The following is a 12,062-nucleotide window of genomic DNA, read 5'->3' as shown; positions in this document are numbered from 1 at the left end:
TATCATTATCATTCATGTAGGAATTATAGAGAAGTAGTGTTTCACTGAAGAAAAAAAAATCATGACAGCCACAAAAATGTAAAATAGTGACACCATGAGTTAAAGAACAAATGTTACCAAATAGCACTGATTATTAAAAATGCCAACGAAATTGTCATTGATGGGATATTAACCCTTCTTACAGTAGGTGGTTGGATTCAATCAGGGATTGAGAAGCAGTTCTTTAAGTGTTACAGAATGTTTAAGTCAAACTTAGAAAGCCAACTGAACTTGTAGTGATGTTCTAAAGCATGGTTAAAGATCATTGTTAAATCTGCTCCATTTCCTGCTCATTGCAAAATGAAATGATATGATACTATTTGATGATTCTCCTCATCTCTAACCCGTTCCCTAACACTGTTTTCCCATTTCAGGAGTTTTATGAACACACAAAAACACTTTGGCAGGATGAAGGTGTGAAAGCCTGCTATGAGAGATCCAACGAGTACCAGCTGATTGACTGTGCACAGTAGTGAGTATTGCTCCATTCCATTGCACGGGGCTTTGTGACTGAGGGGAATGAACTGGTTTGATGTCCTGCTGCTTGCTTTCCCTTATCCCTGGAAAAGGAATTTGTGGTGCATAATGAATTCTTGGTAATCAGCTGTTCAGAGAGGTGGGACAAGCTGGTGTTGTATCTACACTGAAAACCTTGCAGGTGCTTTCAAAAGGTCTTTCCAAAGGCTGGCCCCTTAATGAGGGGACAGTTTTATTATCTCCAAGGCCAAATTTCTGCTTCTTCCACTTGGCCCCGTCCTTTCCAGATGCCAGCTTCAGGTGCTGCAGCAACTTTCAGTAAGTTGGAGAGAATGTGGGTGGGAAACAAACCTGTTTGTCACTTTGGTTTCTAGTGCAATTTATTTAGCTGGAAACAAAGAGATGGGAGCAACAATCATGGGAAGCAGCCTGTGATCAGTCACCGGAGTTCTGCTTGTGTGCCTTCATGCACATATCTGAGAAAGAGTCATTCTCTTCTGGTATTTATACTGCTGGGGTAATTAGTATTGTCTTGAGAGTCTGCTGCATGTTTGCAGTTACTTATCACATCCAGCAGTATACTGTGGTTCAGGATTTTTTATGGCAAGGTGCTCAAGTTAATTGTGACCATTCCCGGTACTTTCGCTGTGCATACTCAAGAATTGCAGGACTTAAATTTGAAATATTAATGCTTAAAACTGTTCCTTGTTAGTTTCTCTCTACTTCTTTTGGAGAAACTGAAATAAGGTTTAAGGTCAAGAAAATGAAGGTTTCTTGTTTCACACGATTATGGCAACTGCAGTTTGTCTAACACTGCATCTCTTAAAGAACATCTGATGAAATAAAATCTGTAAGGTTCTTCTTTTGTTTGTTTGTTTAGGTAGACTTAAAGGTAAATCAACAATTAGCTCTGTTTGAAAAGAGACAAGAGAGATAATTTTACTATGCCTTGCACAGCTCCAGGTCTGTAGGAGCCTCTTTGAAGTTTTGCCATTGTTTCCAGAGTGAATTTGTTTGATGTGTAACGATGTCTTTTGCATTAGGTGACTAATGTTTGATCATTTGGCATGAAGCTTTTTGCAAGTTCAGTTGCTACAAAATAAAAAAGTACTAAGATTTTCATTTTCAGACAAGCATCCAGTAAATTTTGTGTTTCTAGTGTAAAGTTGATAGAAATGAGGAGGAGCTGGGTTTGTTTCTGGTTAGTGTTTGTTAATAGTCAGCTTCTATGCTGTGAAGAAGGAAGTATTGTTGAGCACTAAGAGGCTTTTGTGTTGCCCTTTTTCTGTCCTGAAAGCACAGAAGAAAGCTAAAATTCTTACCATCCCTGGACACTGACTTTTCCGTGGATCAGCAGGGGAAGTTGCCCTCATGATGGCTTTACCGTCCTGCTCCATCTAGTGGAACACTTCATTCTACATCATGGGCTGTTGAGCCAAAAATAAACTTTGAACATTGCTGACAAATGAGATATTTTTCCCCTAAAGAAAATAAAATAAAAATTGCTGTTTCCTTCTAAAAATATTTCATAATTCTAATATTTATTCAATGTGATAGTAAAGTATAGTCTTGCAGCAGTAGCTTTCTAATTGTCAATTTTGGTAGTTTTTGTCCTTTCTGGCATTTTTGACCATGCAGTGGTGTTGTTTTTAATAACAGAATATGCACAGTAGGAGTTTTTTAATGGCAAAATGTTTGCTTGGAGTCTAATGTCACTTTGAAATGCTGAACTTGTTTTTATCAAATTAAATTTTCAAGGGACCTAACAAAAATTGCTTCTTGTAAAATCTGACTTGATTGAAGCCTTTAAATTAACCTGGTGAGCACACGCTAACAAAAATGTGGCAAAAGCAAAATATAAAATGTATCTGAGATTTATTAAGGGAGGGCTGTTTCAATATGAATGTGCAAGTCACTGCTGTTAGTGCTAATAGAAGTGAAAAGAGAATATTGAGCAATCTCTGTTGGGGTTGTCAATTTTTTCAGAGAGGTGTTTTGGGTTCTGAACACCTGTCCCCTTTTGAAGTCCCCATTTAAAACAAGAAAGGCATACTGGGAAATGGAAAAGTGGCTTTTCTCTTTCAAGATCAATCTGGCTTCCAAAAATCCTATCTTGTTTTTGAAAGTTGCATAAATTCTTAAATATTAATGGCTTCTTTCCTCAGTGAATTGCCTTAAAATTTTAAACAATGTTTCTTGTTCACAAAACTTTTTACAGTTGTTTGTAAAAAAATTTGATTTTTTTCAACTGTGATTTTTTGAAGGGTAAATTGCTTAGTGTAAAGTTTGTCTTGGTATGGGCTTATTTAACATTTTGAGTTTTTTAAAAACTCAGATTTTTTCACTGTTGTGACAAAGTTTTATGTAGGAAGCTTTGCAAGAACATTCTGCTGAACATTTAAAAATTAGTTTTGCCTGTCTTTTAGCAATTCTGCTTTCCATGGTTAAAAGCTGATTGTCCATGAAGACAGCTTAGCTGTAGTCCAGGAGAAGGGCTTTCCACGATTCAGGGCTGGAGAATTTGGAAAGAAAGATGTTGGGGAGATGGCAGCTTAAACTTCTGCAGAGTTTGTGCTGAGGAAAGACAGGAGTGTGCTGATGGGTCAGGAGCTCTCCTGAATGGACAGAGCGTGAGGGAAAAGCTTTCCCAAGAAAGTGGGAACAAACGAAATTCTCGATGTTTTATCTCCATAACTCCAGTGCAGGGATTTAGAGTCTGGAAGTGGTATTTTTCACCTATTCTGGAGCAGTAACTTCACATGTACAATGCTTCCTTCTGAATCTCTACAATTTTCAGTGTCTTCCCTTAAGAAGTGACATTAATACACGCTCTTACTGTTGCTCCACCGAGTCTCTGGTTGTGTTGGCTCAGAGAAGACTACTTTACCAAAAGCCACAGGTACCTGGCTTCCCATTTCACTGCAGTTGTGATCTTTGGAGGTGTGAAGCTGGGAGGCCTGGCCAGTAACCTCATCTGCTGGAGAGCCCTTCTGGTATCCTGCCCTGTATCCTCAAGCTCACTGTGGCTAAATGAAAAGTGTCACTTCGAAGGAACCCTGTTCATTTTGAAAGAGTAGCTGCCTCTGCTCGTCATGAGCTTTACTGTACTTCCTGCCAAGGCATATTTTACAGTCTTGAGACGCAGAGAAAGGAAAGAAGGTTTGTTTCCCTTTTCTTAACTGGCCTTACTAAGAAATCAGTTTCAATTCTGCTTTTAGAACAACACGGTCTGTGACATTGTCACCAGTCTGTATTTCAGCAGTGAGGAGGGAGCTTTATCTATGAGGAGACCAAATTTCATTGCTCTTGCAGGGGTGTACACAGAGTGTTCGTATGAAGCTGCCATGTGATCCTGCTCTTGGCTGATAATAAACAGAAGAACACAGAAGTGTCTAGAATACAGAAAATCCCAAACGGTGTTAAATTATTTACCATCCTTCATATGTCTTCTCTGAAGGCACAGGATTGCATTTTATTTAGAATATATTACTTATTATTAAAAATATAGGAGCCATTTCCACTGTGATGTGCCAAAACCTGTTTGTCAAATCTGTCTTTTGTCAAATACAAACCAGTGTGATCTCTTTGAAGCGTTGTTGTTTCCAGTACTTCTACCTCAGGTTTCATTTGAGCAGCTCTGGTTTTAAAGACTCGTAAATACCCAGCAGAGCAGTCAGAGTAAGCAGGATCTCTCCCCTAGGAATGTGCTGTTCGTGGCACAAGGACATGGATGGTGCCCACGCTGTCCTGGCAGGTCTCACCCAAAGCCTGTGGATGGCCTGAAGAAACTTGCTTTGATGTCAGGAGCCTTTGGGTTAACTATTCAGCAAATCAAAAGCAAAGCCTGGGTACTACATGAGCCTTCTAGTGCTTCTTCTAGAGTTGCTAATGCTAGGCTGTGCCCACAGACCCCTGAATTTTTGCTTTAGTTAGCCTTGGCCACTCATTTGACTCCGGCTTCATTTTACTCTGCGCTTTCCCTGCGAATCTCCTCGCTGGCGCTTCCTGGTTTTGGCTGGGGTGGAAAAGGAAATAATGTGAGAGACAGTGTTTGCAGCCCATTTCACACCCTGCGATGTCAGGAAGGGCTGGAAGTAGCACGAGGAGCCCATTCTCACGCTATTTCCTGCCACCAGCTCCTCTCCTGCGCTGCCATTTCGGGGAAGGAGAAGGCGCAGGGAGGAGGCTCTGGAGGTGCAGAGTCACGTTTCTGGAACTCCAGCACCAGCAGAGCCTGTCTCATACTTTGAAACTGTACTAAAAGTATTTGGCTACAGTCCAGAATTCTACAGACAAAGTTCTTCAGCCAAATTTCTTGATGGGTGGCCTATACCCATAATGTTAATTAACAGAGTTAAAAATAATTCAGTAAAGAGAAGAACAGATTCCTTGTTACTAGTGGTAAAAATGGCCAATTGTGTTGTTTGATAAAGAATATTATGCTTGCATCACCAAGTGATTTTAAACATACAGATAAATGACAAAATATGCGTAATCCCAAGGATTTCTGTTTCCAAAAGAGAAAATAAAGTAATCTTGAGCTTTTTTTAAAGCAAATGTCAGATGCATATTTTTGTAATTGCTTTCAAGTCTGTTTGGTTCAGTAGTGTCTGGACTACTTAGTCAACATACTTCTGATACCTGTTCAGGCTTCTGTTTTGTTTTTTGTGGTTCTGTTCTCTGCAAACCTACAAATGCAAATGCAGTGGAATTTTTTTTTTTTTTTTTGTGGGTGAAGGGAAAGTGTTGCAATGCAATACAGCAGGAGATGTAATATAAGCAAAAACCTTTGGTTAATTAAGCTCTCACTAATTTCTGCATTTTAATGGCAACAGGTTCCTCATTCCTTCCCACTGTGCTTTCTTTCCATCCTCAAAAGTTTTTGTTGTGGCATTAAGTTACAGTCTGAGCGAATATATAGTTATGTATGAAAAAACATATTTTGTTCACTGAGGCTTTTGGAGGAGGCTGTTGGTAGGTACAAGTTTGTAATAGAACGAGAATTAGTGAACAACACTGGCTCTGCACATTGTGCCTAAAGCTAAACTAACCTGGGGTTAGTAAACAGGGTTAGTTAGTAAACAGGTACAGAGTAGCCACCCTGAAAAGTATATGATCAACTTCTGATCAAGGAGATGTGTAGGGTTGACTTTTGTTGATTGATTGATTGTGAAGTTTTGAGACTTCACAAATAATTTTGCATGTAATTAAAATGACCAATATTTTTCAAACAAGTAATATAATGGTAAATAAGATATCATGTGTGTATTCACAGCCCTGACTCAATGTGCAATCCATTCTGAGCAATTCATCAGTGTTGTTATAGACAAAACAATTTATTTAAGAAATTAGTATGTTGCACTGTTCCATGAGATCATTAAATGCAGCTACTACCACAGCATTACTACACAATTATATTTTTCTTTCATGATTGTAAAGATTAAGAAAAATTCAAGAGCCTGGATCCATGCTAATAGAAACTCTCTTGAAGTAGATGATTCACTCCTCCTGTGAGTGAATTCATTAACAACAGGTTTCACAAGTCTCTCTGATTGCATGGATTCCGTGGTGTTCTGCTGAGCAGCCTTTCATCCTTCTAGTGATACCACACATTCCTGGAGTGAGGGGATCTCACCAGTGTAGTAAACACTGTGTTGGGCACTCGTGCAGAGCTGATGAACACACCCTTGGTGCATTTACTGAGGACAGGCCCAGTGTGTGATGGGGTTTGACACACGCAGAGTCAGACAATTGGCAAAGTTACGTAAATGCTGAAAGCTCAAGATTCTTGGGTTTGCCTTTGCTGTATGTGGATCTTACAATGATATTCCTTGGTTTTCTGTATTTTTAATCTAAATTTGCCACACAGAGAATATACCTTTTTATGGTAAGGAAAGTGCAACAAATCCACCCTAGAAATAACAGCTTACTGCAGGTGAAACTTCTGTAATCGCATTGCTTGAAACACATGTTTTGAGAAAACTGGAATGAGTAAAATAGTAGATGATTGTGTACACAGTAATCCTTCAATCCTCTGGTTTTTGTGAAGATGGGTAGTGGTCAGTCTGAATTGGGAATGAGTAAATATCATAAATGAATCGGTCAGAATGAATTAGGGTGAGAAGTCAGAGGAGGAATTGTGACTGTGAACTCTGTAAAGTTTGTCATGCACCTTGGGTGTACTAGCTTTCTGTATTTTTTTTTTTTAAGTTTTACCCATTAATATAAAAAATATGCTCAGTTCTACCATAAAATTCCCATAAGCTTATTCTAAAACAGAGCAAATCTTGAATTGTGAGTATTGGACTTAATGGTATAGCTGTCCTGGATTGCTGTACTGGTGAAACACTGTAGCTGTCAAGTAGTGAGGATCAATCCAAGCAACTCTTAAAACTCATATTAGTTCCTGAGAATGAATTTTCACTCACCCTTCCAGGCTCTTGCAAGGTCCCTTTGTGCAAACAGAGAAAGCCCCAGATAGGGGTAGTTTTGAGCTATGATTTGAACCAACAATTCAGTGTGAGACAGAAACAACCAGAATAAAAGACTTCCACACAGGCTGGAGCAGCCTTCTGTAGGAATCCCTCCTGCAGGAGGAAGATCTGCAGGCACAAAATACAGGGCAAGCTATAAATAAACACTTGAGGAAACGAGGAAGAGCGTGGCATTGGTTGCATCATTTTTGCACATTTTGTAAGGCTGGATTATTGTTCCTGGGTGGATTCTGTGGTAGGAGGGTTGGGAAGCTGATGTGGGATGCAGTGCTGGACTGGCTGGGGGGGTCTGGCAGGGGACTCCCAGGTCTGGCTGCTGCTGTGGAAGCCACAGAAAATGCTGCTGCAGGAGGAAAGGGCTGCAGGAATGATGTGCATCGCTGGTGCTCCGATAGCCACGATCCTGGAGCAGGTGTGACCAATATTTTTTAGGATTTTGCAGTTCACTTGCCTGGGTGGGTGAGTGGCTGCTGGAGCTTTTTGCCTGACCTTGGGAGCTGCTGTTTCTGCTGTTCCCCGTGAGCAGGCACAGCAGCTTCTGGTGCATGGGAGGTGGTTGGGTTTTACGAGAGCTCTCATGGCTCAGTTGCATTGCTGCAGAAAAGGAACATATCAAGATTACAGGATGACAATTAGGAGAATAGTTTCATCGAACTTAAAACCTAAAAAGATACTGTAAAACCTCATTAAAGACTTGCTTTAAAAAAGGAAGTAAAAGCAACAGTGTTCCCAAAGATAGAACGCAACAGAAAATTCCTGATACAAGGATGAAATGAGGCCAGTACATTTGCTGGTACAATGTGAAAGCGCCAGGTTCGATTCCCAATTATTCCCTGGGCTGAAACACTGCAGATGCATCACTGCCAGTCCCAGGGAGAGGGAGCACTGGATGCTGCTGACTTGCACGTTCTCCCCTTCATTTTCCTCTTCTGTGAACTCCACTGCTCAGTGATACGCCAAAGCCTTTCCTTCACTGGGGACTTCAATTTAAATTTCTTTTGTCTGGGTGCTTGCCTGCAATCACAGGTATTGCTGAAGTTACTGTTTTTTAGAGACCCCTGACAAAGATGTCTGGAGGACATTTGGTATAAATTTACCAGCAGGCTCAAGCGTTTATTGAGACCATGTGCTTGCATGCAGAGAACATGGTCATAAAATCTTGACTTCGGGAGGGGCAGGCTGAAAATTAAAAAATAGATTAAGCTCATATTAGGTGAAGTTCTCAAACTGAAGCTGAGCTTAAGTAACTTTTAGTACTTTTTATAGTATGTGACTAAGTTCTAAATAAACTGAAAGAAATTGCTGGCTAATTTTACATGTGATTAAGAGTAATTCTGGAGCAGGATGTCATTGATAGGCTTTGTGATTTCGAACTGATTACTCTGTAGTATATTATACATTGATTTTATAGCTGAAACGTGTTGAAATAAGTTGTAGTTAAATACAAATCTCTGTTAACTTTATTTGTATTGTAGTACACTAATTGAGTCTCTGAGAAGGATATGCACCAATAAAGCTAAATTCTAATGTGTTCATTATGGAAGTGAGGGGTTTCAGTGTCTGGATGGTAATTTACACTTGAAACTTGTTGGCTGCCCAGTAAATTTTCTGTGAGTGCCTTGGGTACTCTGCAAGGTTCCCCTACCCCCAGAGGGCTCATGTAAACTGCAGCCCGAGTAAAAGCTGGCAAAGGACTATTTTTAGGAAGCCTCCTGCAGCTGGGGGAGGGAAGGAGTCTTGGCTCCTGGGCAGCTAAAGGATCGTGGTGCTGGCAAGAGCCACATCCAGCCCAGGTCAGGCGCTCAGGTCTGCTGTGGGATCTTGGCTGAGAGATTGGTGTTTTTACAAAAAAAAAATCCTTCTGAAGCCTAAGTAGTTTCTTAAAATGAATGAAAATAGCAATAGACGTACAAAATCCCCACAATGTGTAAAATTGCCTTTTTTGTTTGTTCATTTATTGCCAATGTTGGTAATGCTTGCAGAGTTCTGAGGTCCGCACTGTCCACCACTTCTGCTGTTAAGGACATCTAAGAGGGACTTCAATTACTCATTTATAATGTTACAAAATCAGGAGCTCTGTGAAGAGACTGTGGAGCTTTGTATCTGGCAAGACAATTTTCTTACACAGTTTCATAAAGTGTGGCTGTTCTCGTATATTCTTTCATCAAACTGAATCTCAACAGTGAGCCTCCTGATTGTTTTTTTAATTTCTTTATTTTTCATTAGCTCTGCCTATCAATATGTGTGCCATGAAGAAGAACAGAGTTTGCAGTTAAGGTGTGCAGTCTCGTTTTCTTCCCTGGGTTGGAATGGCTTCTCGTTGTTTATTCTGGAGGACTCCCTGTTCACCTCTGTCCCATGGAGCTGAACTGCTTTAGGATACACACATTTTGTTAGCTGAGGCCAGGCTTGGGTGAAACATAATTTCCCCTTTTGTAAACTAGTGTTTTGATACAGCTCTTCTTCAAGAGGATTTTAAAAGCTCACATCTGCAAAAACCCTTGGGTGATTTTGGATAGTGTGAGGTTTTAAATGAAGTCATATGAATGAAGGATGATCAATCTTTCATGGTTTTAATGCCAAGAAGTACTGTAATGTCATCAAGAATCTTGATCAAGATCTTGTCATCAAGATTCTTGATCTTGAATCTCACAGTGAAGTGGTTTGGTGGAAGTGGTGAAAGGATGGGTTTAGAGATCTCCTGTTTTACCATGGTATATTCCCCAAATGGGCATTTGAGAGTCTAGGATCTTACCATGTCGTATTAAAATGCAGATATTAGTACATTATCTGTGTATTTTCAGTGCTAACTCTAGTTCTCTACCCCTGTTGTTCAAAGTTTGTTTCAAAAAGATGTGTGGTGTGTATGAAGTGTGGAATAGTCTTATGTGAGGTTACAACAGACTCATTAGTGCCACAGTGTGTTACCAAGGGAAACAGTAAGTAAAATGGCCAGTTTAAAAAACCTTTTTGGGGAAGAGCATGTCAGATTATCACTGGCTTTACTGTGATTAATGTGGCTGTTTCAGTAAATTTGAAAATACCGGAATTCCTCTGTGCTTTCTCAGAGCTCTTTGCTAGGTGGGATCCTTGGCCCTTCTCCATTGCTCCTGGAGCACTTCCCTATCCACCTCTCTCCCACGGAGCTGAACTGCTCTGTGATCCAAGCAGTGTGTTATCACTTAGGGTACTCACCAGCTCTCTCCAGACCCTCCCTGCTCCATTTCCCTTCCCTCCCCGCCATCTCCTCTCCCGGGCACGGTGTGAATTGTGCAGCTGTGTGGAGCTCAGGCAGGGAAAACAGCACGAGGCAGGACTGGACAGGTCAAAGCAGAACTGCTTTCATTAGACTAAAAAAAACCCAACCAAACCCCAAGCCTGGCCCTCAACCAACTTTTAGGATCAGAAAGGTGTTGAGCCATTTCCCAGTTTCAATCTGATTGGAGCTGAGCCTTGCAGACGCTTGGGAAGCCGGAGCTCCACTGCCGCTTAATTGCTTCTTGTTTTGAAGGATAATTAGGAACTTTACTTAAAAATAGTAACTTTAGTGTTCAGTCCATTAAATTTGTCACCAAGATAATTTCATTAGACTCCCAGCTGTTTTCTTATTGGAATTGTGAACTAAAAATAGGTGGGATTTCTGCTGTTGTGTGCAGAGGCTAGTACCTCCATTTCAGCTCTAACTTTCCCTAATGATGTGAAACGTGTTTGTTTCCCTCAGAGCTTTCTTCTGGGCTGTATTTAAGAAGGTCCTGCTAATTATGCCAAAATTGTGCACTGTGGTTTTCTGATAAAGTCACATGGCTGTGAAGAATATGAAACTGATTTCCCTCAAGACAAGTCTTACAAACGAAAGATTGATGCCGCACCCAGTGCGTTTTTCTTTTTCACCAGTCTGCAGGAGATGTTTGTAATAGTTGAACAAATACCTTTTAAAAACAAACAAACACTAATGAACACAGGTTTGTTACTATTATTATGAAGGGTGTGATTTACTCTCTCAGTTCAGTTCTCATGGGCAGTCCCTTTGTTGTGCATAATTGAAATCACAATGTAGATTGTGAGATAATGTGACAATTACCGTGTTTGTATTGTGTGAAACACGGTGTTTTTTTGAAACAAACCTTTGTAATTACCAGAATCTGTACAAGCACATGCTGCTTTTTTGCATACATGGTTTACAGGGTGAATCAGGTTATAATATCCATGTTTAAGCAATGGGGTTTTTTTAAGTTCTGAACTGTTTCACATTTATTCCTGACATCCACACCAAAAGACATCATAATGGATTAATGCTGGACATGCAGAAAGCTGAAACAGATTTTTCTCTTCAGTTGGATCTGTCTATGTAAATGTATGGCAGTTTCCCTGCATACTTATTTAGAAACCAGTAATCACAGGGTCACACAGAAGGAGTCTGGTTGGAAGGGACCACTGAGGCCATCTAGTCCCACCTCTCTGCTCAAGCAGGGTCCCCTGAAGCATCTTACTCAGGGTTGTGTCCAGACAGGTTTTTAAAAAGTTGCATTTTTTGACTGATGTTAGTCAATGATTTTTTTTTTTTTCCCCCTTGGGATACCTTTTGACTGTAACCACTCAATATCTGCAGTTTGTGTTGATAAAAATGAATGTAGGTAACAGGAGGAAGTTGTGCCACAGAGCAGTGTGGGGCGTGTGGGGTTTTTTTGAAGGCTTGATGTTTGGAGCCACAACCAAGAAAGTCAGTGACCCAAATGTAAATTCGTTTTTTTTCTTCCCCACTCTGTTGTCTTTAAGCAAAGAAACTGAAAATCATGTGTTAGTAAAACAGGTCTCTGCAATGGAAGTGAGCTCATTCAAAGGAGGAAAATTTTCTTCCTTAATTAAAATGAAGGATATGCTTATCTGCAGAAGCACTCCAGTGATGTTCCCTCAAAACCTGTATTTAGATGCAGTGTGTAATTCTGGCACGGTTTATTAGCATCTCAGATCTTTTTTAATTTTCTCATCTGCTTGTTGGCAGTCTGTTCCTTGGACTTCCTGTGCGTGTGCGTTCCTACAAAGCAGATAACT

At 40.3% G+C, this 12,062-nt stretch overlaps 1 protein-coding gene across 1 annotated transcript in view; it reads left to right on the top strand.

Moving 5' to 3' along the window:
• Positions 1-12,062, top strand: part of GNAS (GNAS complex locus) — a 132,313-nt gene that overhangs the window by 96,993 nt on the left and 23,258 nt on the right. Inside the window, 1 exon segment of the mRNA XM_039563263.1 lies at positions 414-511. Within this exon segment, the coding sequence (XP_039419197.1) occupies positions 414-511 (98 nt within the window).

This window comes from Corvus cornix, chromosome 20 (genome assembly GCF_000738735.6).
Source record: "Corvus cornix cornix isolate S_Up_H32 chromosome 20, ASM73873v5, whole genome shotgun sequence".
NCBI classification, from domain to species: domain Eukaryota; kingdom Metazoa; phylum Chordata; class Aves; order Passeriformes; family Corvidae; genus Corvus; species Corvus cornix.
The sequence above is the reverse complement of the archived record's forward strand: the minus strand, read 5'-3'. Positions and strand labels throughout refer to the sequence as shown.